The sequence below is a fragment of the Oncorhynchus keta genome, chromosome 9, assembly GCF_023373465.1.
Source record: "Oncorhynchus keta strain PuntledgeMale-10-30-2019 chromosome 9, Oket_V2, whole genome shotgun sequence".
NCBI lineage: Eukaryota > Metazoa > Chordata > Actinopteri > Salmoniformes > Salmonidae > Oncorhynchus > Oncorhynchus keta.
The window spans coordinates 27,920,555-27,947,505 of record NC_068429.1 but is presented as its reverse complement, the minus strand read 5'-3'; the positions used below and the strand labels follow the sequence as shown (position 1 = coordinate 27,947,505).

Here is a 26,951-nt window from a genome sequence, read left to right as displayed (position 1 = left end):
GACATTCATGCTGGGATTAAAATAATAACAGAGATTACATAAATTAGGAGGAGGATGATGATGGTGACTATGATTATTGCGATAACAATAACAATGATAGTAATTGGGGCTAGACTTAATCTTGACCTATCCAAATCAGTCCTTAATCAAACTACTACATTCTAAAGTCCCACCAAGGTCAAAGAGGACTGACTGGGTCTCCAGTGAGGTCTGTAGAACCACATCTTATAATTGTCTCCTTCTATATTTGACCACTTGTATAAAAAGGTCTAATAACCTTCATCCGCTGTGGAGCCCAGTTAAAATGGTGTCAGGGGTAATCACGAGTTCTATTTTTTCACCGTTATCAGTTAATGGAAGTGGGTCACCATCTCCCCAACTAGACCCAGGCATCACACACAAACACATATATACTATATATATCACGCGTTCTATTTTTATATCTATATACACACACACACACACAGTAGCGTTTTACATGGCCAATCTATTAGGTCAGAGCTGCCTGAGTCAGGTTTGTCACACACAGAGCAGTATGTGACATCCCTTCTAGCTCCCGTCTTGAACATCATACCACTCACACAGATATCAGTACACACAGCCTCAGCTTTCCTACCAGTCTCAGTGGTGTGTGAACTACATGATGTTCAAGGACTTAAGGTCAGAATGTGTGAGGGTTTTGCTCACTGAAGTGTTCTGTATGAGTCGATGATCATCACTTAGTTGAAAGTAGTAAGTGCAATATGAGCCTCATCCGCCAGGATTTCTTTGCTTGGGTATCATCACAAACTGAGGTTTGAATTTAAGTTCACTTCTGAGGTTTAGTACACTAATGCATACTAAGTAGAGTGCCCTTCAGTGAAGTGCTATGTGGTAGGCGGTCAGGGAGGAGGCGTACAGTGAAACTAATGAGTGTAGGAGTCTAATGTCGCCTCTTATCTTTCCCTTGCTCTTCTTTTTTCGTCTTCCGACGGAGGCTTATATGGCTTCACGTGTTCCTTGGGGCTTCATATCCCTTTCTTGAGAAAGGAACATATTTAACAATTAAATAAATAAAATCTTCTCCTGATGTTTTATGAATGGTGTGCTCATTTCATTCCGGAAACCTGTGCTTTCCGTCTTACTGATTGAGCCAAGTTGAAGATGGTTGGTTGGTGTGGGAGAGACTTGTCTGTTTCCATCAAGTTCAAAGGGACGTGAACTATGGGTCAGCCATGGAAATTAAATGGGTAGAATAGGCATTTTTTAAGACACTAAGAAAGCTTGTTAGGATTCATTATGCATTCAATTGATCGAGCAGTCCTCCTAACCCACCCAATATGGTTCCCATAATCTGTTTTTCTGTCACTCTCTCTCACTCTCTCCACCATGATATTGTCTCCACCTTTCTACTCTTAGTGCATTTCTCTCCTCTCAAACAACACTCTATCCTCTCATTGTATTTGGCCAGGATGTGCAATCCTATAGGACTGCTTCGTTTGCCAATTCCTATTTGTCAGCCTCCCAATCCGACCTTGGAAAGGTGAGAGGAGGAATAGCTGGTCAATCAATGCCATTGATTAATCAAGTTCCTATACGGAGGTGCAAGGTGCATTGTCAGTGAACACCAGCTCCACACACATACAGATACAAGTATGAACACGCATGCACACACTTCTTCTAACCCGAAGTGAGAGACATAGCCCACCACTGGTAGTTTGCCTGGCCTGTTATTTCTCAAGCCTCCTCTTCCGGTTGGTCTGCCACTTCTCTTCTGATGAGGAAATATTGAGTGGATACTGGTAAACCCCTGGGTGGTGTCTCAGCCGCTCACACCAGCGTTGTGCTTGGACTGCGAAAGCGGAGGGAGTAGAGGAGGGGAAGGGTTGAGAGGGTTTGCAAGCAGGTGGGATTGCTCTCTGTTGGGCTGGAAAACCTGTCTGAGCAGAGAGGAGATAGAAGAGCAGCAAGCCGTGGTGATGCACTGTGTGAATGTACCGAAGAAAGTTCATCCATAATCCCTGCTTAGGTTCAAGTCACTCTGGTGGCAAAGCAAGGCACCACAATATTAAGTTAATGCTGAGAGTTAGTGATCTATGTGATCCCATAAACCCCATCAGGACATATGGCTTGGCAAACTACTGTAATATATAGTCATGCTAATACCCATTTACCATTTATAAATATGGCTTGGGAAAGTAGCTAAGTAGTGTAATAGTTATTGTGCAGTTGTTGTTGTTGGGATATGATGTGTATACAGTAATAGATAAAAATGCCTATATTGAGATGTTCAGTGAGTTTTGGTTCTCGATAACCTAACAGTATACAGTAATAAGCTTTATATGCCTATATTGAGATAACATAGCATGCTTAATAGAAACGCCTGAAACTAGATCCCCTACATACTGGTATTGACGCAAAGAAAAGGAAATGTCACGGGAGGTTCTCACTGTTCAACCAATCCAGTAAATTTGGAGGAGGAGTTAAAATGGAGTGTTGCCTGGTTAACGTCCAAAAGTGGAAGTCAAGTCCCAGGCTCTTTTTCCATTTCCACTGAAAACCGGAACATCCAGTTATTGGGGACTTGGGAAAGGCTAGGTTCTCGATAACCTCTGGTTTACCCATGGTGATACAGCACACTGTAGGTACACAAACCAGTAGACAATGAAACTCATGAATCTAAGGAAATAACACACAGAATCATTCAGAGGACACACACACACGCACACACAAGGAAGCTTGCACAAAGACCCACACTGACATGCTCTCTTACACGCACAGATCCCTCCCCACACACACTCTAAAATGCATAGGTCTGTAAGAGAGCCATGAATAAGGCAGAGCTGCTGGCTGTATCACATGGCAGTGGAGTGTCTCGCTGCCACCACAGCCATCCAACGTAATGGATGGCTGTGTTGAGTGCCCTGACAACTCAAGGGTTTCACTTCCACAGTTACACACACACACACACACACACACACACACACACACACACACACACACACACACACACACACACACACACACACACACACACACACACACACACACACACACACACACACACACACACACACACACACACACACACACACACACACACACACACACACACACACACACACACACACACACACACACACATCATTTTGGGGGTGCTTATATTTGTCCTGTTACACAAGTGTGTAATGTAAATGTGTATCCCTCCACCTGAGACACCTGCAGGGAGTGGGGTCACAGCCAGGGATTCCATTGTCCAATGCCCATGGAGTAATTAGGGTTATGTGCTTTGCTCAAGTGCACAACGACAGATTGTTCACCTTGTAGGCTCCAGTATGCGAACCAGCGACCTTTCGCTGGGCTGTACAACATGCAAAAAGGAAGGGAACTTGGGTCTAGGAATGGACTGGAGGGATTAGCTAGCAATAGAGCGGGGGGAATGTACAGTAACATCCTCTGCCTCCAACATAAAAAACAACAACAAAGAGCCCTCGGAAAAAAGGTTTTTGAAGATGCCCGAACAAAGGCACATTTAGTGGCAGTAAGCATTGTAGACAAGGCTAAAGAGGACACCCAGGTTATAGTTAACTCAGAATGGAAAAAAATAAGCACTACAGCCAGAAGGAGGCTAAACGTCACAGCCACAGGCCCGCTTATGGCTTTGAGCAAGACATTGACTGTCAGGAGTTAAATGGACTTGACATGGGGAGAGTCACTGGGAGAGGTTTCAAAAACTGAGCTAGGACTCTTTTTTTTCCTTTACAAACTTGTACCGTGAAGTTAGTCTGAATATGTACTTCATATTTTCACAAAGGAAGGAGGACTATATATTCTCATATGTTTTCTGCTTTAGCCTACATTGATTTATTTTAGTTGACGTTATCTTCCGATATTGTGATATTTGTTTTACTGCTACATTAATGTCTTGAATATTATATGAAATGCAGGTCCTGTAAGAACTCAGCTGAGTATGTGTTCATATGCATGTGGTGGGTACCAAAAAATGTATGCAGCATTGAAGGTCCCCAAGAACACAGTGGCCTCCATCATTCTCATTCCATCATTCTTAAATGGAAGAAGTTTGGAACCACCAAGACTCTTCCTAGAGCTGGCTGCCCGGCCAAACTGAGCAATCGGCGGAGAAGGGCCTTGATCAGGTAGTTGACCCAGAACACGATGGTCACTTTGGCAGAGCTCCAGAGTTCCTCTGTGGAGATGGGAGAACCTTCCAGAAGGGCAACCATCTCTGCAGCACTCTACCAATCATGCCTTTATGGTAGAGTTTCCAGATGGAAGCCACTTCTCAGTAAAAGGCACATGACAGTGTGCTTGGAGTTTATAGATTTGCAAAAATGTGTATAAACCTGTTTTTGCTTTGTCATTATGGGGTATTGTGTGTAGATTGATGGGGGGTGGCTATTTAATCAATTTTAGAATAAGGCTGTAACGTAACAAAATGTGGAAAAAGTCTAAGGGTCTGAATAATTTCCAAATGCACTGTACATTCATGGCAAACAATTGTTAGGGATATTACTCTAATGTGTGAGGAAGTATTGTGACAGCACTGTTTCTTTGCCTACATATCAACATTAATATATCAGTATTTTGTTTGTTCTTTCTCTCACGACTCTCTCCTTCTGTGTCCCTTCTTACTAACTCTCTCTACCTTCTGATCTATCTCTGCCTCTCCCCTTTCTCTCTTTTTTTTACTCTTCTATCCCTCATCTCCATTCTCCCTCTCTCTTTTTTATATTTCTCTCCCCACTTTCAGAGTATAGATTACTATTGTGTTTGTCTCTTCTCGGTCTCATTTGTTCTGAGCGCGGTAACGCAGCCTGCTGCCTGTGGTAATTGCGTTTCAAAGCGCTGGGATTATGGTGACTTTACCCCGGTAAAACTATGAGGAGGGAAAAACAAAGTCTCACAAATGGGTCACAAAGATTAGATTCTCCTTCTACAGAAGAGGGAATAAACCTCTCGATCCGGGAGGAAAAAAGTGTTTTTCTGCAATTTCATCTGGCATTGAGTGGAAAGGCTTCTGATGAATAGGAGGAAACGGCCTCTTCACAGCTCCCGATGCCTCTTTCCGTTGAGCGCATGGAGAAATGCTTCCCCATTATATTGCACAGACTAGACGACCCCAACTCAATTTAACATGATGGCAATGGACCTGAATTTCTCAAAGCTGTTTGTGATGAAGACCGATTGCCTAGTCATCATCCCTATTGTACAAAGACAGACCCAGATGGAGGAAAACATTTTTTACACAGGAGATATTTGTCCATGTAACAATACACAGGAAGTGCGTGTTGTGTGCTGAGAGAGAGACTGTTTGTTATGGCTGGGAAACAAAGATGGAAGAATAAATTGCAGTCTGGACTAGAGGTCGACCGATTATGATTTTTCAATGCCGATACCGATACTGATTATTGGACGACCAAAAAAAAGCCGATACCGATTAATCAGTCGATTTTAAATATATTTATTTTTTATTTATTTGTAATAATGACAATTACAACAATACTGAATGAACACTTATTTTAATATAATAACAAAATCAATTTAGCCTCAAATAAATAATGAAACATGTTCAATTTGGTTTAAATAATGCAAAAACAAAGTGTTGGAGAAGAAAGTAAAAGTGCAATATGTCCCATGTAAGAAAGCTAACATTTAAGTTCCTTGCTCAGAACATGAGAACATATGAAAGCTGGTGGTTCCTTTAAACATGAGTCTTCAATATTCCCAGGTAAGAAGTTTTAGGTTGTAGTTATTATAGGAATTATAGGACTATTTCTCTCAATACGATTTGTATTTCATATACCTTTGACTATTGGATATTCTTATAGGCACTTTAATATTGCCAGTGTAACAGTATAGCTTCCATCTCTCTCCTCGCCGCTACTTGGGCTCAAACCAGGAACACATCGACAACAGACACCCTCGAAGCAGCGTTACCCATGCAGAGCAAGGGGAAAACTACTCCAAGTCTCAGAGCGAGTGACATTTGAAACGCTATTAGCGCGCACCCCGCTAACTAGCTAGCCATTTTACATCGGTTACACCAGCCTAATCTCAGGAGTTGATAGGCTTGAAGTCATAAACAGCTCAATGCTTGAAGCACGGTGAAGAGCTGCTGGCAAAACGCACGAAAGTGCTGTTTGAATGAATGCTTACGAGCCTGCTGGTGCCTACCATCGCTCAGTCAGACTGCTATGTCAAATCATAAACTTAATTATAACATAATAACACACAGAAATACGAGCCTTCGGGCATTAATATGGTTGAATCCGGAAACTCTCGAAAACAAAACGTTTATTCTTTCAGTGAAATACGGTACCGTTCCGTATCTTATCTAATGGGTGGCATCCATAAGTCTAAATATTCCTGTTACATTGCACAACCTTCAATGTTATGTCATAATTACGTGAAATTCTGGCAAATTAGTTTGCAATGAGCCAGGCGGCCCAAACTGTTGCATATACCCTGACTCTGCGTGCAATGAACACAAGAGAAGTGACACAATTTCAGCTGGTTAATATTGCCTGCTAACCTGGATTTCTTTTAGCTAAATATGCAGGTTTAAAAATATATACTTCTGTGTATTGATTTTAAGAAAGGCATTGATGTTTATGGTTAGGTACACGTTGGAGCAACGACAGTCCTTTTTCACGAATGTGCACCGCATCGATTATATGCAACGCAGGACACACTAGATAAACTAGTGATATCATCAACCATGTGTAGTTAACTAGTGATTATGATTGATTGATTGTTTTTTATGAGATAAGTTTAATGCTAGCTAGCAACTTACCTTGGCTTCTTACTGCATTCACGTAACAGGCAGGCTCCTCGTGAGGCAGGTGGTTAGAGCGTTGGACTAGTTAACTGTAAGGTTGCAAGATTGAATCCCTGAGCTGATAAGGTAAAAATGTGTTGTTCTGCCCCTGAACAAGGCAGTTAACCCACCGTTACTAGGCTGTCATTGAAAATTAGAATGTGTTCTAAAAACCTCTTGAAACTAGGGGGCACTATTTTGATTTTTGGAAAAATAATCTTTCCAAAGTAAACCGCCTAATTCTCAGGACCTGATGCTAGAATATGCATATAATTGACAGCTTAGGATAGAAAACAGTCTAAAGTTTCCAAAACTTTGAAAATATTGTCTGTGAGTATAACAGAAATGATATTGCAGGCGAAAGCCTAATAAAAATCCATTCAGGAAGTGACTCATGTTTTGAAACCGTTGTGTTCCTATGCACCCCTATTGGCCACTGAAAGGGATATCAACCAGAGTCCTTTTTTTTTACGTATTCCCTAAGGTGTCTACAGCATTGTGACAAAGTTTCACTCCTTTATGTTGAAGAATGAGCGTAAACGACTACATTGCGTAAGTGGCCAACTGAGGGCTCACAGAGTGATTCTTGCATAAAAGACAGAGGTAGTAATTTTTCCTCTCACTCCTACTGAAAAGCCAATTGTCCTGGTTGATATATTATCGAATAGATATTTGAAAAACACCTTGAGGATTGATTATAAAATACGTTTGCCATGTTTCTGTTGATATTATGGATATAATTATAATTTTTTCCCCGGCGTTGTCGTGACCGCTATTTCCGGTAGATTTTTCAACATAACTTGACAAACAAACTGATTCATTTTGGGTATAAAAATAATCTTTATGGAACAAAAGGAACAATTGCTGTCTAACTGGGAGTCTCGTCAGTGAAAACATCAAAAGATCATCAAAGGTAAACGGTTAATTTGATTGCTTTTCTGCTTTTCGTGACCAAGCTTCCTGCTGCTAGCTGGACATAATACTATGCTAGGCTATCGATAAACTTACACAAACGCTTGTCTTGCTTTGGCTGTAAAGCATAATTTCAAAATCTGAGATAACAGGGTGATTAACAAAAGGCTAAGCTGTGTTTCACTATATTTCACTTGTGATTTCATGAATATGAATATTTTCTAGTAATATTTTTTGACCGTTGTGCTATGCTAATTAGTGTAGTTGATGACAATTCTCCCGATGGGTAGTTCCAAGATTAACTGACTTGCCTCATTAAATAAAGTTGTAAAAAATATATATATTTATTTTTTCAATCGGCGTCCAAAAATACCGATTTCCGATTGTTAAGAAAACTTGAAATCGGCCATAATCAAGCAGCCATTCCGATTAATCAGTCGACCTCTAGTCTGGACAGTCTTAGGAGTTGGGGTTTATTAGAAATGTATTTTCCTATCTGTGTACGGCCATAAGAAAATACATTAAACATGAACCCCAGTGAGACTTGGACATAGGTGGTCATGGGCTAGGCCAGTTAAATCATACTGTTTTCTGATATATTTTCTTTCTTTGATATTCATCAGACAGTTTGAGAGGGTCTCCCGTGAGACTGCTCTGTGATATGAGATTGGCAGAAGACCCGACACTGACTCTTTGATGACTAGAGAAGATGAAGGGAGAGAAATGTACAAGGGATAGAAGGAGAGAGAGGAGGAATGAAGGTAGAAAAATTAGGATTTGGGATTGAAGGGAAAGGGATAAGGGGTGAGAAGAGGGGTAGAGGGAGTGAGTGGAGTAGGGTGATGTAAGGACAGGGTTAGAGGTGGAGAGGGAGAGAGAAATGGAGATGGAGAGTCCCAATATGCTAAAAATTGACAGTGTTTATATTTCACTATGAGTGGGTCTGGGGGTGAGTGTTGAAGGGTTGTGAGTGTTGTGTCTGTGTGTTTTTGGTGTGGGTGGTCTTAGCTATGTCAGTCACTCTCCACTGTCCATTCTACTATCCACTGGCCCATTAGTACCACCTACGCACAACAAAACACACACACACACACACACACACACACACACACACACACACACACACACACACACACACACACACACACACACACACACACACACACACACACACACACACTGAACTGTAGCTGTTCTCAGCTGTCCAGTAAACCAGGCCAACACACTCAGGCCTCTCACGCCAATCTGTCATATATCATCCTCATCAGTTCCCCATCGTGTGTGTCAGTGGAGGCTGCTGAAGGGAGAATGGCTCATAATAATGGCTGAAACGGAGTAAAAGTAATGGCGTCAAACACATGGCATTTGTATTTTGTATTGCCAAGGCAGCAGCTACTCTTCCTGGGCTCTGGCAAGATTAAGGCAGTTAAACCATTTTAAAATCATTACAATACATTCATTACAGAATTCACAACACACTCAGTGTGTGCCCTCAGGCCCATACTCCACTACCACATATCTACAACGCAAAATCCATGTGTGTATGTTATGTGTTTGTATGCATGTGTCTATGTTTGTGTTACTTCACAGTCCGCGCTGTTCCTTAACATGGTAGCCATGTGTGTGATGTATTTGATACCATTCCGCTCCTGCCATTACCACGAGCTCGTCCTCCCCAATTAAGATGCTACCAACCACCTTTGGTGTGTGTGTGAATGATGTTTATGATGAGTGTGTCCTATGGTGTGGAGGATATAAGCAGGTCACACACACACACACGTGCCTCAGTCAACTCGCAGCAGACCCAGAGGATTAATTTAATGAGCTGTCGGATGCTTGTCCTCGGTGGCCCTCGTTACGAGGCTCGTGTCGAGGAATCTCCATTTGACTGCCGCCTGCCGTAACTAATTGACTTATTTTGCCAGCCTAAGCAGTACTGAAAGCTCTCATATTTCATATTTATCTATTTTCCGAGGAGGAAACGTCAGACAACTTCAGCGATAAGACATAAGAGCGATGCTTCCTCAGAACACCTGCCTGGGGGGCTGACACTTCAAACACTATCCCGTCCAGTGTACCCGATGTTCCCGACGCCATATGTGCCACCATTTTGTCTTCATTTACTGTTTTAGTAAGCAACTCTTACAACTTTAATAGCTCAAGACAGCGCATATGTGCAATTCACCCACAGAATGTTATCTGCTAACTGAGATATCTCTTTATCTCTCTAAGTGCATTATCTTTTATCAAGATTAAAGAGATGATCTTTTTTCCCTGTCATGTCCCCCTCCCCTGCTCACCTGGCGCAGTAATGACTACATCAATCAAACTCTGTTAGACTGTCAGATTTTGAGACTGTGTCAAACTGTGCTAGACTGTGTGACGCTATATTAGTGAGACTGTGTAAGACTACAAATCAAATGACATTTTATTGGTCACATACACATATTTAGCAGATTATTATGGGTGTAGAGAAATACTTGAGTTCCTTGCTCCAACAGTGCAGTAGTATCTAACAATTCACAACAATACGCAAATCTAAAAGTAAAAGAATGGAATTAAGAAATATAGAAATCTTAGGACGAGCAATATCAGTAGCATTGACTAAAATACCACAGAATAGAATATAGTATATACATATGAGATGAGTAACGCAGTATATAAACATTATTAAAGTGGCAGTGATTCTATGTGCAGTTGAAGTCGGAAGTTTACATACACTTAGGTTGGAGTCATTTTTCAAACACTCCACAAAGTTCTTGTTGACAAACTGTAGTTTTGTCAAGTCGGTTAGGACATCTAGTTAGTGCAAGACACAAGTAATTTTTCCCAAAATTGTTTGCAGACAGATTATTTCACTTATAATTCACTGTATCACAATTCCAGTGGGTCAGAAGTTTACATACACTAAGTTGACTGTGCCTTTAAACAGCTTGGAGAATTATAAGCTTGGAGAATCCCAGAACAACAGCAAAGGACTTTGTGAAGATGCTGGAGGAAACAGGTACTAAAGTATATATATCCACAGTAAAACAAGTCCTATTTTGACATAATCTGAAAACCCTGACCCTAGCTGCACATGGAGACAAAGATCGTACTTTTTGGAGAAATGTCCACTGGTCTGATGACACAGAAATAGAACTGTTTGGCCATACTGACCATAGTTATGTTTGGAGGAAGAAGGGGGAGGCTTGCAAGCCAAAGAACACCATCCCAACCGTGAAGTGGCAGCATCTGTTACGCTCTGACCTTAGAGAGCCTTTTTATGTCTCTATTTGGTTTGGTCAGGGTGTGGGCATTCTATGTTTTGTTTTTCCATGATTTTGTATTTCTATGTTTTGGCCGGGTTTGGTTCTCAATCAGGGACAGCTGTCTATTGTTGTCTCTGATTGGGAACCATATTTAGGTAGCCCTTTTCCCTCCTTTCTATGTGGGAAGTTAACTTTGTTTGTGGCACATAGCCCTTTAGCTTCACGATTGTTTATTGTTTTAGTCTGCATCATATAAATAAAGGAATATGTACGCTCAGTACGCTGCACCTTGGTTCTCTTCTTTCAACGGCCGTGACAGAACTTCCCACCACAAAAGGACCAAGCAGCGTGGTAAAGAGGATCCTGGATGGTAAGGGACCCTGGAGGCAGGCTGGGGAGTATCGCCGTCCAAAGGAGGAGATAACGGCAGCGAAGGAGGAGCGAGCGACGGCGATATGAAGAGGAATGTCAGTGAAGCAGGCACGAGAGGCACGGGGAATTTCAGTTTCAATTTGAGTCAGGTTGGGTTGGAGACCTGAGCCAACTCCCCGTACTCACCTTGGTGAGCATCGTACTGGTCATGCACCGTGTTATGCGGTGGAGCGTACGGTGTCTCCAGTGAGCGTTCACAGCCCGGTGCACTACATCCCAGCTCCCCGCATCTGCCGGGCTAGGGTGAGCATCCAGCCAAGACAGATGGTGCCGGCTCAGCACGCCTGGTCTCCAGTGTGTCTCTTCTGCCCAGGATATCCTGCGCCGGCTCTGCGCACTGTGTCTCCGGTACATCTGCACAGCCCAGTGCATCCTGTGCCAGGGCATTTGCAGGGCGAAAATAACCACCCAGCCAGGACGGGTTTTGCAGGCTCTAAGCTCGAGACCTCCAGTGCGCCTCCACGGCCCAGTGTATCCGGTGCCTCGGTCAAGGACAAAGCCTCCTGTATGTCTCCCCAGCCTGGTGAGTCCTGTGCCTGCTCCCAGAGCCAGGCCTCCTGTGTCTCTCCACTCCAGTGATGATCCATGGCAAGAAGCCTCCAGTGATGATCCATGGCATGAAGCCTCCAGTGCTGACCAGCGACGACCTCCAGTCCGGAGCCCCCAGCGAGGGTGCCCAGTCCGGGGCCCGCGACAAGGGTCCCCAGTCCAGTCAGCCAGGAAGTTAAAGCTTGGTCGCAAATGGGTCTTCCAAGTGGACAATGACCCCAAGCATACTTCCAAAGTTGTGGCAAAATGACTTAAGGACAACAAAGTCAAGGCATTGGAGTGGCCATCACAAAGCCCTGAAACATTTGACCCAAGTTAAACAATTTATATGCAATGTTACCAAATACTAATTGAATGTATGGAAACTTCTGACCCACCTGGCCTGTCATGAAAGAAATCAAACCTGAAATAAATCATTCTCTCTGCTATTATTATGACATTTCACATTCTAAAAATAAAGTGGTGATCCAAACTGACCTAAGACAGGGATTTTTTACTCTGATTAATTGTCAGGAATTTTTTTAAACTGAGTTTAAATGTATTTGGCTAAGGAGTATGTAAACTTCCGACCTCAACTGTATATAGGGCAGCAGCCTCTAAGTTTAGCTGTTTTCTGAAGTCCATGACAGGCTCCTTCGTTTTGTTGACATTGAGGGAGAGTTCTGGCACCACTCCTCCAGGGCCCTCACCTCCTCCCTGTAGGCTGTCTCATCATTGTTGGTAATCAGGCCTACTATTGTTACATCGTCTGCAAACCAGATGATTGAGTTGGAGATGTGCGTGGCTCTGCAATCATGGGTGAACAGGGAGTATAGGAGGGGCTGAGCACGCACCCTTGTGGTGCCCCTGTGTTGAGGATCAGTGAAATGAAGGGGTTGTTTCCTACCTTCACCACCTGGGTGAGTCCCATCAGGAAGTCCAGATATCCAGTTGCACAGGGTGGGGTTCAGAACCAGGGCCCAGAGCTTAATGATGAGCTTGGAGGGTACTATGGTGTTGAAGGCTGCGTATAGTCAATGAAGAGTATTCTTATGTTGGTATTCCTCTTGTCCAGATGGGATAGGGCAGTGTGCAGTGCGGTGGCAATTGCATCGTCTGTGTATATATTGCGGCGGTAAGCAAATTTAAGGGGGTCTACGGTTTCAGGTAATGTAGAGGTCATATGATCCTTAACTAGCCTATCAAAGCACTTCATGATGACTTAAGTGAGTGCTACGAGGCGATAGTCATTTAGTTCAGTTACTGATCAAAACAATCTTGAAACATGGATTCCAATTGGTCAGACCAGCGTTGAATAGACCTTAGCACGGGTAATTCCTTTTTGAGTTTCTGCCTATAGAAAGGGAGGAGCAAAATGGAGTTGTGCTCTGATTTGCCGAAGGGAGGGTGGGGGAGGGCCTTATAGGCATCTCGAAAAGGGGAGTAGCAGTGGCCTAGTGTTTTTCCAGAGGGAGTATTACAGTCAGTGTTGATAGAACTTTGGTAGCATTTTCCTCAAATTTGCTTTGTTAAAACCCCCAGCGACAATAGATGCGGCTTCAGGATATGTGCTTTACAGTTTGCATAAAGCCCAGTGTAGTTCCATGAGGGCCGTCGTGGTATCGGCTTGAGGGAGGATACACACGGCTGTGACTATTCTCTTGGGAGGTAATACGGTCAGCATTTGATTGAGGTATTTTAGGTCGGGTGAACTGAACAAAAGGACTTCTGTAAGTTTCTGTAAGTTTCTGTAAGTTATCACATTCACACCATGAGTAGTTAATCATGAAACATACACCACTGCCTTTCTTCTTCCCAGAGAGTACTTTATTCCTGTCTGCTTGATGAACTGAGAACCCAGCTAGCTGTATGGACAAGATGGCGCCGGAGGAGATGGCCGCCGTTTTACGGTCTCCTAACCAATTGTGCTGTTATGTGTTTTATTTGCGATATTTGTAAATTATTTTGTACATAAAGTTTCTGCAACCGTATCTTACAGCAGAAAAGAGCTTCTGGATATCAGGACAGCGATCACTCACCTTGGATTAAACAAAGATTTCTTCAACAACAACAACAGCAGCAAGCAGGACTCACACGATATTCTCCAAACAACATCCCAATTATTCGCAAGAGGAAGCGACGCAGGGGAAGAAGAGCCGGATGCCTCGTCCGGACCCGCAGAAGGCGAGTAGGAAAGCTGCTGTTACCGTCAATATTACTCTCCAACATTGGACAATAAACTGGACGAGGTAAGATCACAAATGTCCTACCAACGGGACATAAAAACTGTAATATCCTATGCTTCACGGAATCGTGGCTGAATGACGACATGGATATTCAGCTAGCGGGATACACGCTGCACCGGCAGGATAGAACAGCACTCTCCGGTAAGACGAGGGGGGGGCGGTCTGTGCATATTTGTAAACAACAGCTGGAGCACGAAATCTAAGGAAGTCTCTAGATTTTGCTCGCCTGAAGTTGAGTGTATTGTGATAAACTGCAGGCCACACTACTTGCCTAGAGAGTTCTCAGCTATACTTTTTGTGGCTGTTTATTTACCACCACAGACAGATGCTGGCACTAAGACCGCACTCAGTCAGCTGTATAAGGTAAAAAGCAAACAGGAAACCACTCTCCCAGAGCCTACGCTCCTAGTGGCCGGAAACTTTAATGCAGGGAAACTTAAATCTGTTCTACCAAATCTCTATCAACATGTTAAATGTGCAACCAGAGGGGGAAAACAATCAAGATCACCTGTACTCCACACACAGAGCTCTCCCTCGCCCTCCATTTGGTAAATCCGACCACAACTCTATCCTCCTGATTCCTGCTTACAAGCTAAAATTAAAGCAGGAAGCACCAGTGACTCGGTCTATAAAAAATGGTCAGATGAAGCAGATGCTAAACTACAGGACTGCTTTGCTATCACAGACTGGAACATGTTCCTGGATTCTTCTGATGACATTGAGGAATACACCACATCCGTCACTGGCTTTATCAATAAGTGCATTGAGGACGTCGTCCCCACAGTGACTGTACATACATACCCCAACCAGAAGCCATGGATTACAGGCAACATTCGCACTGAGCTCAAGGGTAGAGCTGCCGCTTTCAAGGTGCGGGACTCTAACCCGGAAGCTTACAAGAAATCCTGCTATGCCCATCAAACATGCAAAGCATCAATACAGGGCTAAGATTCAATCATACTACACCGGCTCCGACGCTCGTCGGATGTGGCAGGGCTTGCAAACTATTACAGACTACAAAGGGAAGCACATGCGCAAGCTGCCCAGTGACACGAGCCTACCAGACGAGCTAAATCACTTCTATGCTCGCTTCGAGGCAACAACAACACTGACGCATGCATGAGAGCATCAGCTGTTCCAGGCGACTGTGTGATCACGCTCTCCATAGCCGGCGTGAGTAAGACCTTTAAACAGGTCAACATTCACAAGGCTGCGGGGCCAGACGGATTACCAGGAAGTGTGCTCCGGGCATGTGCTGACCAACTGGCAGGTGTCTTCACTGACATTTTCAACATGTCCCTGATTGAGTCTGTAATACCAACATGCTTCAAGCAGACCAACATATTCCCTGTGCCCAAGAACACAAAGGCAACCTTCCTAAATGACTACAGACACGTAGCACTCACGTCCCTAGCCATGAAGTCCTTTGAAAGGCAAAAGGCTGGTAATGGTTCACATCAACACCATTATCCCAGAAACCCTAGACCCACTCCAATTTGCATACCGCCCAAACAGATCCACAGATGATGCAATCTCTATTGCACTCCACACTGCCCTTTCTCACCTGGACAAAAGGAACACCTATGTGAGAATGTTGTTCATTGACTACAGCTCAGCGTTCAACACCATAGTACCCTCAAAGCTCATCACCAAGCTAAGGATCCTGGGACTAAATACCTCCCTCTGCAACTGGATCCCGGACTTCCTGACAGGCCGCCCCCAGGTGGTGAGGGTAGGTAGCAACACATCTGCCATGCTGATCCTCAACACTGGAGCTCCCCAGGGGTGCGTGCTCAGTCCCCTCCTTGTACTCCCTGTTCACCCACGACTGCATGGCCAAGCACGACACCATCATTAAGTTTGCTGATGACACAACAGTGGTATGCCTGATCACCAACAACGACAAGTCAGCCTATAGGGAGGAGGTCAAAGACCTTGTCGCGTGGTGCCAGAATAACAACCTATCCCTCAATGTAACCAAGACTAAGGAGATGATTGTGGACTACAGGAAAAGATGCACCGAGCACGTCCCCATTCTCATTGATGGGGCTGTAGTGGAGCAGGTTGAGAGCTTCAAATTCCTTGGTGTCCACATCAACAACAAACTAGATTGGTCAAAACACATCAATACAGTCGTGAAGAGGGCACGACAAAGCCTATTCCCCCTCATGAAACTAAAAAGATTTGGCATGGGTCCTGAGATCCTCAAAAGGTTCTACAGCTGCAACATCGAGAGCATCCTGACCAGTTGCATCACTGCCTGGTACGGCAATTGCTCGGCCTCCGACCGCAAGGCACTTCAGAGGGTAGTGCGTGCGGCCCAGTACATCACTGGGGCAAAGCTGCCTGCCATCCAGGACCTCTACACCAGGCGGTGTCAGAGGAAGGCCCTAAAAATTGTCAAAGACCCCAGCCACCCCAGTCATAGACTGTTCTCTCTACTACCGCATGGCAAGCGGTATCGGAGTGCCAAGTCTAGGACAAAAAGGCTTCCCAACAGTTTTTACCCCCAAGCCATAAGACTCCTACCGGGACTATCTGCATTGTGTCCCACCACCCGCCAACCCCTCTTTTTTTGGGGGGGGGGGGGGTGGCAGCGTAGCCTAGTGGTTAGAGCGTTGGACTAGTAACCGGAAGGTTGTGAGTTCAAACCCCCGAGCTGACAAGGTACAAATCTGTCGTTCTGCCCCTGAACAGGCAGTTAACCCACTGTTCCCAGGCCGTCATTGAAAATAAGAATATGTTCTTAACTGACTTGCCTGGTTAAATAAAGGTAAAATTTAAAAAAAAAATTACGCTTCTGCTAATCTCTGTTCATCATATATGCACAGTCACTTTAACGATACCTACATGTACATACTACCTCAATAAGCCTGACTAACAGGTGTCTGTATATAGCCTATAAAGCCTACTCTTTTTTCAAATGTATTCTACTGTATTCTACTGTTTTATTTCTTTACTTACCTACACACACACATACCTTTTTTTGGCACCATTGGTTAGAGCCTGTAAGTAAGCATTTCACTGTAAGGTTTACACTTGTTGTATTCGGCGCACGTGACAAATAAACTTTGATTTGATTTGACAGTATATCCCGAGAGAGCCATGATTCCATGACACTGTAAGGACAGAGGCTGGGAGACGAGAAAGTACAGGGAGTGAACATTTAATAAATAACGGACATGAAATTAAACACGGACAACATCTGGACAGGGGAAACAAAATGACATTAATGCTGACATGGGGAACAGACGGATATAGAGGGGGCAAATAACAAAGTGAAGTCCAGGTGAGTCCAATGAAGCGCTGTTGCGCATAATGATGGTGACAGGTGTGTGTAATGATGGGCTGCCTGGAGAGGGGGAGCGGAAGCAGGCGTGACAGAAACAGAGTATGTTACCGTCCCTGATGTCTCTCTGGAAGGAGATCCTCGCCCTGAGCCCGTTTACTGACTGAGACTGTACTCTGAAGCGGTGGATGGTGTGCACGCCTCCTGAGTTGAACTAGAAGTCTACTCTGAATACCTCTTCTCCGCCTAATGCCTCTTTGATAAGTTCAATTGCCCTGGGGGGGTACGAACAAAGGATACAATTTGGGAAAGTCGTATTCCTGGACATAATGCTGGTGAGATACCGTCAATCTGATATTTAAAAGTTATTTCCTGCTGTATGTAATAACACAAAAAAACGTTTGAAATAACACACAAAAAAACAAAATACTGCAAAGTTGCTGAGGAGCAGAGCTGCCAAATTTGCCGTCACCTTCTTACTGTGTGACTGTAAGACTGCTCTGTGCACTGTGTGAGTGTAAGACTGTGCTCTGTGCACTGTGTGAGTGTAAGACTGCTCTGTTCACTGTAAGACTGTGCTTGACTCTCCTAGACTTTGTTAGACAGATTGTGAGACTATGTGAAACATTTTTCTAGAAGCACCAAGTCTGGAACTAACAGAACCCTGAACAGCTTCTACACCCAAACCATTATGGAGACGTAATTTATAGATCGGCGGATAAGGGTACTTTCGAGCGGCTACATTTTCTTTACCATTCGGCCATCAGATTTGCCACCAATGCTCCTTATAGGACACATCACTTCTCTCTATACTCCTCTGTAAACTGGTCATCTCTGTATACGTGTCACAAGACCCACTCCCCCTATCTGAGATACCTACTGCAGCCCTCATCCTTCACATACAACACCCATTCTGCCAGTCACATTCTGTTAAAGGTCCACAAAGCACGCACATCCCTGGGTCGCTCCTCTTTTCAGTTCGCTGCAGCTACCGACTGGAACGAGCTGTTTTATCTCCATCTCTTCATTCAAAGACTCAATCATGGACACTCTTACTGATCGTTGTAGTTGCTTTGCGTGATGTATTGTTGTCTCTACCTTCTTGCCTTTGTGGTCTCTTCTGTGCCCAATAATGTTTGTACCACGTTTTGTGCTGCTGCCATGTTGTTGTTATGTGGTGTTGCTACCATGTTGTGTTGTCATGTGTTGCTGCTTTGCTATGTTGTTGTCTTAGGTCTCTCTTTATGTAGCGTTGTGGTGTCTCTCTTGTCATGATATGTGTTTTGTCCTATATATTTTTTTTCATCCCAGCCCCGTCCCCCCAGGAGGCCTTTTGCCGTTTGGTAGGATGTCATTGTAAATAAGAATTTATTCTTAACTGCCTAGTTAAATAAAAAAAATAAGACTGCTAAATAGTTAACCAAATAGCTACCCGGACTATCTGCATTGACCTTTTTTTTAAGTAACTTTTTTGTTTACTGTCACCTTACTTCTAGGTATATGTGTATATCTACCTCAATTACCTCATATCAACTCGGTACTAGTACCCCGTGTATATAGCCAAGTTCTCATTACTCATTGTCATTTATTCATATTATTTGTATTATTACGTTTTACTTTTCAATTATCTCTCTATTTTCTTTCTCTCTGCATTGTTGGGAAGGACCCTAAGTAAGCCTTTCACTGTTAGTCTGCAACTGTTGTTTATGAAGCATGTGACCAATACCATTTGATAGAATATGTAAAGTAGATTTTGAGACAAAAGACACTCTCCCCACGGCAACCTCCCTCACACAGCTTCTAAATTTGGCCTTATTGACTTTCATTTGCTTACCAGAGAGGGAAGTTAAGTTCCTCTTATCTATTCAAGAAGACTCTGGGCTGTTGCCACATCCACCTTAATTTAGGGAGGAACTTCAGCCACTTGTCTTTATTATAAAGGGAAAAGGTCCGTTCTCTCTCGCTCTTGCTCTCTCTGACGCAGTAGATCGTCCTAAGAGCAATTCTGGCCTAATACCTTAGAGTTAGCCTGGACGCTAACTGCTAGGTACTGGCCACTAGCTCTGGAGCTGAGATTCAGTTTTATTAGATCAGTATTGTGTCTGAGAACATAAAATGTGACAGTTAAAGGGAAAAACATGGATCATATCTAGTGGAAAATCGATAGCGGGTACGAGGATGTAACAATGTGTATCGTGTGCATGCAGTAGGCATTATGTCTTGTTTCTTTTGCTGGATTATCACCAGACAAGTCTTATTACTATGATACAGTTGTAGTACTGGACAGGGCGGGAGGGAACACACATAGAAGGTGGAGAGAGCCTGGAGGGATGACAGACATGAGGATATAAGTGCATAGACACATAAAAGCATACACACGCACATGAATGAACTTGCGCAACCCCCCCACCACACACACACACATTGACATGGATAACCCTCACCCTCCTTTATGTAACATACGTTAGGCGGTTAGGGAGTGGTGATGGATTGACAGGATAATTGAAGTGTAGCTGGGCTGTGTTCCCTGTGCTAGATGGAGTGCTACAAATGAAAGGCAAACAGGCAGAACAGTTAGAGTAGAGGGCAAGAGGGCTGGCTGTACGCCCATTCACTCAACCCTACAACCCCACCAGAGGAGGACGAGAGGAGAGAAGGGGATCAGCGGAGAGACTGATGGAACAACAGGGGAGGAGAGGTGGTTGGGAAGGAGAGGAGAGATGGCAGGGTGGAGAGAGAGAGATTTTTTTTAACCTTTTATTTAACTAGGTAAGTCAGTTAAGGAACAAATTCTTATTTACAATGATGGCCTACCCCAGCCAAACCCGGATGATGCTGGGGCCAATTGTGCATCGCCCCATGGGACTCCCAATCACTGCCGGATGTGATACAGACTGGGAGGGGGAGGAGAGCTGTGTGGGTAGAGGGTATGAAATAGAGGGACAGGGGAGACAGCGAGAGGGAGGAGTGGAAGCGAGATTGATGGTGAGGAGGGAGAGACTGAGAAGACTCTGAGTGGAGGATCGTAGAGACTGACTGTGGGGGAGGAGATGAAAGATGGAGAGAGGCGGAGGAGAGACTGACAGGGGCGGAGCTTGTAATTACTTGTTTTTCACCATGGGGTCATGCACTGTACCTGGAAAATTGGAATATAGTATCGGGTCTATGAATGGGTTTCTCTGAGCCGGGTCCATGAATGGGTTTCTATGAGTCCAGAGGAAGTTCCTTTGTATGCCAATTATAATCTACTTAAACTAGGCATTTAGCATACCTATATTCATACCAGTATTAGACCATCAGATTTATTTCTCTACTTTAGATCTTTGCATGGTAATATATAGTCCATATACACTGTGTACAAAACATGCTCTTTCCATGACAGACTGACCAGGTGAATGCTATGATCCCTTATTGATGGACCAAAGATGTATGTGCCTTTGAACAAGGTATGGTAGTAGGTGCCAGGCGCACCGGTTTGAGTGTGTCAAAAACTGCAATTCAGCTGGGATTTCATGCTCAACAGTTTTCCGTGTGTATCAAGAATGGTCCATCACCCAAAGTACTTCCAGCCAAATTGACACAATTGGAGGTATTGGAGTCAACATCGGCCAGCATCCCTGTGGAAGGCTTTCAACACCTTGTAGTTCATTCCCGACGAATTAAGGCTATTTCAAAAAAAAATTACACTCAGTGTATATACAGTAGTCGGACGTTTACATACACCTTAGCCAAATATATTTAAACTCAGTTTTTCTCAATTCCTGACATTTAATCCGAGTAAATATTCCCTGTTTTAGGTCAGTTAGGATCAGCACTTTATTTTAAGAAGGTGAAATGTCAGAATGATAGTAGAGAATTATTTATTACAGCATTTATTTCTTTCATCACATTCCCAGTGGGTCAATTTACATATTTACTCAATTAGTATTTGGCAGTATTACCTTTATATTGCTTATCTTGGGTCAAATGTTTTGGGTAGCCTGTTGGGTGAATTTTGGCCCATTCCTCCTGACAGAGCTGGTGTAACTGAGTCAGGTTTGTAGGCCTCCTTGCTCGTACACACTTTTTCAGTTCTGCCCACACATTTTCTGTAGGATTCAGGTCAGGGCTTTGTGATGGCCACTCCAATACCTTGACTTTCTTGTCCATTTTGCCACAACTTTGGAAGTATGTAGGGGTCATTGTCTATTTGGAAGATCCATTTGCGACCAAGCTTTAACATCCTGACTGATGTCTTGAGATGTTGCTTCAATATAACCACTTAATTTTCTTGGTAACAATGGTCATTATGGCCAAACTGTTGTATTTTTGTTTCATCAGACCAGGGGACATTTCAAAAAGTACGATCATTGTCCCCATGTGCAGTTTGCAAACCATAGTCTAGCTTTTTTATGGCGGTTTTGGAGCAGTGGTTTCCTCCTTGCTGAGCAGCCTTTCAGGTTATGTCAATGTAGGACTTGTTTTACTGTCGATATAGATACTTATGTACCTGTTTCCTCCAGCATCTTCACAAAGTCCTTTGCTGTTGTTCTGGGATTGATTTGCACTTTTCACACCAATGTACGTCCATCTCTTGGAGACAGAACATATCTCCTTCCTGAGAGGTATGACGGCTGCGTGGTCCCATGTTGTTTACACGTGCGTACTATTGTTTGTACAGATGAACGTGGTACCTTCAGGCTTTTGGAAATGGCTCCCAAGGATGAACCAGACTTGTGGAGGTCTGCAATTTGTTTTCTTAAGTCTTGACTGATTTTCTTGTGATTTTCCCATGATGTCAAGCAAAGAGGCACTGAGTTTGAAGGTAGGCCTTGAAATACATCCACAGGTACACCTCCAATAGGCTAATTGACATCATTTGAGTAAATCAGAAGCTTCTAAAGCCATGACATAATTTTCTGGTATTTTCCAAGCTGTTTAAAGGCACAGTCAACTTAGTGTATGTAAACTTCTGACCTACTGGATTTGTGATACAGTGAATTTTAAGTGACATAATCTGTCTGTAAACAATTGTTGGAAAAATGACTTGTGTCATACACAAAGAAGATGTCCTAACCGACTTTCCAAAACGATAGTTTGTTAATAAGAAATGTGTGAAGTGGTTGAATAACGATTTTAAATGACTCCAACCTAAGTGTATGTAAACTTCGGACTTCAACTTTAAATATACAGTATATTGTTCTTTGGAGACTAAAATATATGCTACCGCATCTCTATATTATATTCCATACATTCAGATCTGTCTGACAGTGGACCTTGGGTGAATGTAAATGGGATCCATTCTAGCCATCCTCTATCCCTCAAATGAATTTACACAGCTAGGCATCCATTTTGGTTCTGGGATTTGCCCTCTGCTCTGCCAGTGTGGTAATGGTCTCCTCTGGGTGCATCCCACAAGTGGAAGAATATGTGCAGACTTTCTCTCTTTCTATTGCTACAGTATCTCTCTCTCTCTCTTTCTCTCTCTTTAACCCAGTCTCTCATTCCTCAACCTATTCCCCCTTCCTCTCTCTTGCCTTCCCTGTCACTTCCTCCACTCTACTTCCTCCCCTCACATCCAGTCCTGACCTCTGTCTGTCTGTAACCATGTGGAGTGTGACTACAGGGCTGGATGTGATTGCAGAGCAAGTCCCTGTGGGCAGGACAGACAGACAGGGGGGCATGGTGCCTCTGCGGCAGGAGGGGACCTCATTAAGACTCCTCACTCACGTTGGAGCAGTGGGCCGTCCTGTGTTTGGAGGGTTGGGGATTGTGTGTGTGTGTGTCTGTGTGTTGGGTGAAAAACATACGAAATTCCCTTACGTGATTACTTTTTGCAAATCCAAACAGTTTTCCACATTGATTCAACATCGTCACATTACATTTTTGGGAAGCAGCATTGATTCAACCAGTTTTTGTCCAGTGGGGTGTGTGTACAGTATGTGAGAGAGAAAATCCAACCAGTTTTTGTCCAGTGGGGTGTGTGTACAGTATGTGAGAGAGAAAATCCAACCAGTTTTTGTCCAGTGGGGTGTGTGTACTTTATGTTTGATGTATAGCTTTTTGTGTATTACCAAGCTCTCACTGAAATAAGGGAACCTTTGTGGATTGATGTTTGGCTTGATGGAAATAGTTCATTATTTTATATCTCTTTTCTCTTTCATGTGCCGTGGACCTGTGCCACCATCAATCTGCACTGATTTAGGTAAGAAAGCCATTTTAGCATTCCATTCTTCGTGTGTGTGTGTGTGTGTGTGTGTGTGTGTGTGTGTGTGTGTGTGTGTGTGTGTGTGTGTGTGTGTGTGTGTGTGTGTGTGTGTGTGTGTGTGTGTGTGTGTGTGTGTGTGTGTGTGTGTGTGTGTGTGTGTGTGTGTGTGTGTGTGTGTGTGTGTGCCTGTGTGCGCTCCCCTGTATGTGTGTGTGTGTATCTGAGTGACAGACAGAGGCTGGTAAGGGATTGTGCTCCCCAGCATGTTGACAGTGAAGATGGCAGTTCATTAATCCGGCCTAAATCCCTCCAAAGTAACTCAAGTGTGGATTCTATTTTCACATTTCCTATTAGTTCCTCTTTGTGGATTAAGCAGCGCGGTTCACAGGCGAGCGGCCAACTCTAGCCCCGTGCCCAGTACATCTTATAACTATAATTGGCTTGTAATGGATTTGGGTTCGCCTTTGCATCAGTGATACGCCTAGATCTGACAGGGGAAAAGACGACTGCTTTCGAGCCTCAATTTTGATTTCTTTCTGTTTTTTATATGTTGGTGCCTCAGGTTTTGGGATTATTCCTCTCATCTCGACACAATGTCATTTTTATTCCTGTGGTGGGGAATGTGGTGGTGGCGAGGAGGGCATGCAGAAGGGACGTGACGGGCCTGGAGATTAAACGTGTCAGGTGTCAGCCAGACTAGGGCCTCCGTCACCACCTCCGTTTCTACTGCTACCGCCAAGATCCCCCTTCGGATTTAGCTGCTGTTCTCTCTCTCTTCCTCAAACACACACACACACACACACACACATGGAATGGTACCTACAGCAGTATTCAACAGCATACATACAGGAAATTACTAATATCTAGAAAAACATTTTAATTTTATTTAACTAGTCAAGACAGTTAAGAACAAATTCTTATTTACAATGACAGCCAACCCCAGCCACACCCTAACCCAGACAATGCTGGACCAATTGTGCATCGCCCTAAGGACTACCAATCACGGCCGCTTGTGATACAGCCTGGAATTGAACCAGGGTCTGTAGTGACACCTCCAGCTCTGAGATGCAGTGCATTAGATCGCTGCGCCACTCGGGAGCCCCATGGCAGAACCTGTGAAAAATGTAACTTGCCGTGATTAATTAATCACGTTTAATAGCAAATTCATAATTTGCTCAAATTGAGCTGTTATTTAGGATTTTTTCAAACAAAAATCATGAAATGAATATTGCCGTTTTCCTTTTGTCCAAAGTAGCGGTCGCAAAATCTGGTAAATTGTTCAACACACTTTCTTTACCTTCAAAGTCAACTTGTCTTGATATTGCATTGTTGTTTTGAGTTGTATAGATTATATATTTTGGATCTTTTCAGTGTATTTTGAACTATTATACTACTATACAATGCGCAAAAAAAATTATTAACTTGAGTTTACTGACTAACTCTGACAGCGCTAATTTTAACATGTTAAAAGGGATAAATAAGGAGACACTGAGCGCTAGCTTCTCTGTTCTTTTCACTGGGCTTCTTTCAACGATCACTGTAAAGAGAGAGGTGTGACCCTGCAGCATTAACACTCCAATTGGATGGCTCACACTTGAATTATTATACTTGGGTAGGCGAAGTTACCTTTTTACAGAATGGCATTAAAGAATTTTCTATTCCATATGTGGAAACATGGCTACTGCAACTAGACAACCAGTTCTTATAGCCTTTAGCCGTACCCTTATCCCACTCCTCCTCTGTTCCTCTGGTGATGTAGAGGTTAACCCAGGTCCTGCAGCCCCCAGCACCACTCCCATTCCCCAGGCGCTCTCATTTGTTGACTTCTGTAATTGTTAAAGCCTTGGTTTCATTGTCAACCACCCTCAGCCCCCGGCTGTGCTCTGGACACCATATGTGAATTGATTGCCCCCATCCATCTTCAGAGTTTGTACTGTTAGGTGACCTAAACTGGGATATGCTTAACACCCCGGACGTCCTACAATCTAAGCTAGATGCCCTGAATCTCACACAAATTATCAAGGAACCTACCAGGTATAACCCTATATCATCCTGAGCAACTTTCCCTCTAAATATACTTCTGCCGTCTTCAACTAGGATCTCAGCGGTCACTGCCTCATTGCCTGCATCCGTAATGGTCGTCGGTCAAACCAACACCCCTCATCACTGTCAAACGCTCCCTTAAACACTTCAGCGAGCAGGCCTTACTAATCAACCTGGCACGTGTATCCTGGAAGGATATTGACCTCATCCCGTCAGTAGAGGATGCCTGGTTGCTCATTAAAAGTGCTTTCCTCACTATCTTAAATAAGCTGAACTAAGAACAGATACAGCCCTTGGTTCACCCCAGACTTGACTCCCCTTGATCAGCACATAAACATCCTGTGGCGTTCTGCATTAGCATCTAATAGGCCCCGCGATAGGCAACTCTTCAGGGAAGTTAGGAACCAATATACACAGTCCGTTAGGAAAGCTAAGGCTAGCTTTTTCAAACAGAAATTTGCATCCTGTAGCACTAATTCCAAAATGTGTTGGGACACTGTAGAGCACATGGAGAATAAGAACACCTCCTCCCAGCTGCCCACTGCACTGAGGCTAGGAAACACTGTCACCACCGACAAATTTACGATAATCGATCATTTCTAAAATAGTTTTTCTACAGCTGGCCATGCTTTCTACCTGGCCTACAGCTCTGCACCTCCTGCAGCAACTTGCCCAAGCCCCCCCGCTTCTCCTTCACCCAAATCCAGACAGCTGATGTTCTGAAAGAGCTGCAAATTCTGGATCCCTACAAATCACCTGGGCTAGACAATCTGGATTATCTGCCGCAATTGTTGAAACCCCTATTACTAGCCCGTTCAACCACTCTTTTGTATCATCTGAAATCCCCAAAGATTGGAAAGCCCTCTTCAAAGGGGGAGACACTCTGGACCCAAACTGTTACAGACCTATTTCCATCCTGCCCTGCCTTTTTAAAATCTTTGAAAGCCAAGTTAAAGAACAGATCACCAACCATTTTGAATCACACCTTCTCCACTATGCAATCTGGTTTCCGAGCTGGTCATGGGTGCACCTCAGCCATGCTCAAGGTCCTAAACGATATCATAACAATGAAAGACAGTACTGTGGAGCCGTCTTTATCGACCTGGCCAAAGCTTTCGACTCTGTCAATCACCACATTCTTATCGGCAGCCTCAATAGCCTTGGTTTCTCAAATGACTGCCTCGCCTGGTTCACCAACTACTACAAATGCTAGTAAAACTAAGTGCATGCTCTTCAACCGATTTCC

General features: G+C 43.7%; 1 protein-coding gene across 3 annotated transcripts in view; it reads left to right on the top strand.

The window, feature by feature from the left end:
- LOC118388077 (netrin receptor UNC5D-like) overlaps nt 1-26,951 on the top strand; it is a 321,459-nt gene that overhangs the window by 73,702 nt on the left and 220,806 nt on the right. Inside the window, exon 1 of one of the 3 annotated variants that reach the window (XM_052525608.1) lies at nt 23,164-23,659. The exons of 1 other annotated variant lie outside the window; for it this stretch is intronic. In XM_052525608.1, the coding sequence (XP_052381568.1) occupies nt 23,566-23,659 (94 nt within the window). In that variant the 5' untranslated portion in view covers nt 23,164-23,565. Of the gene's footprint in view, nt 1-23,163; nt 23,660-26,951 lie in introns of those variants that run through there. One more of the 3 variants, XM_052525606.1, reaches the window with a different exon arrangement.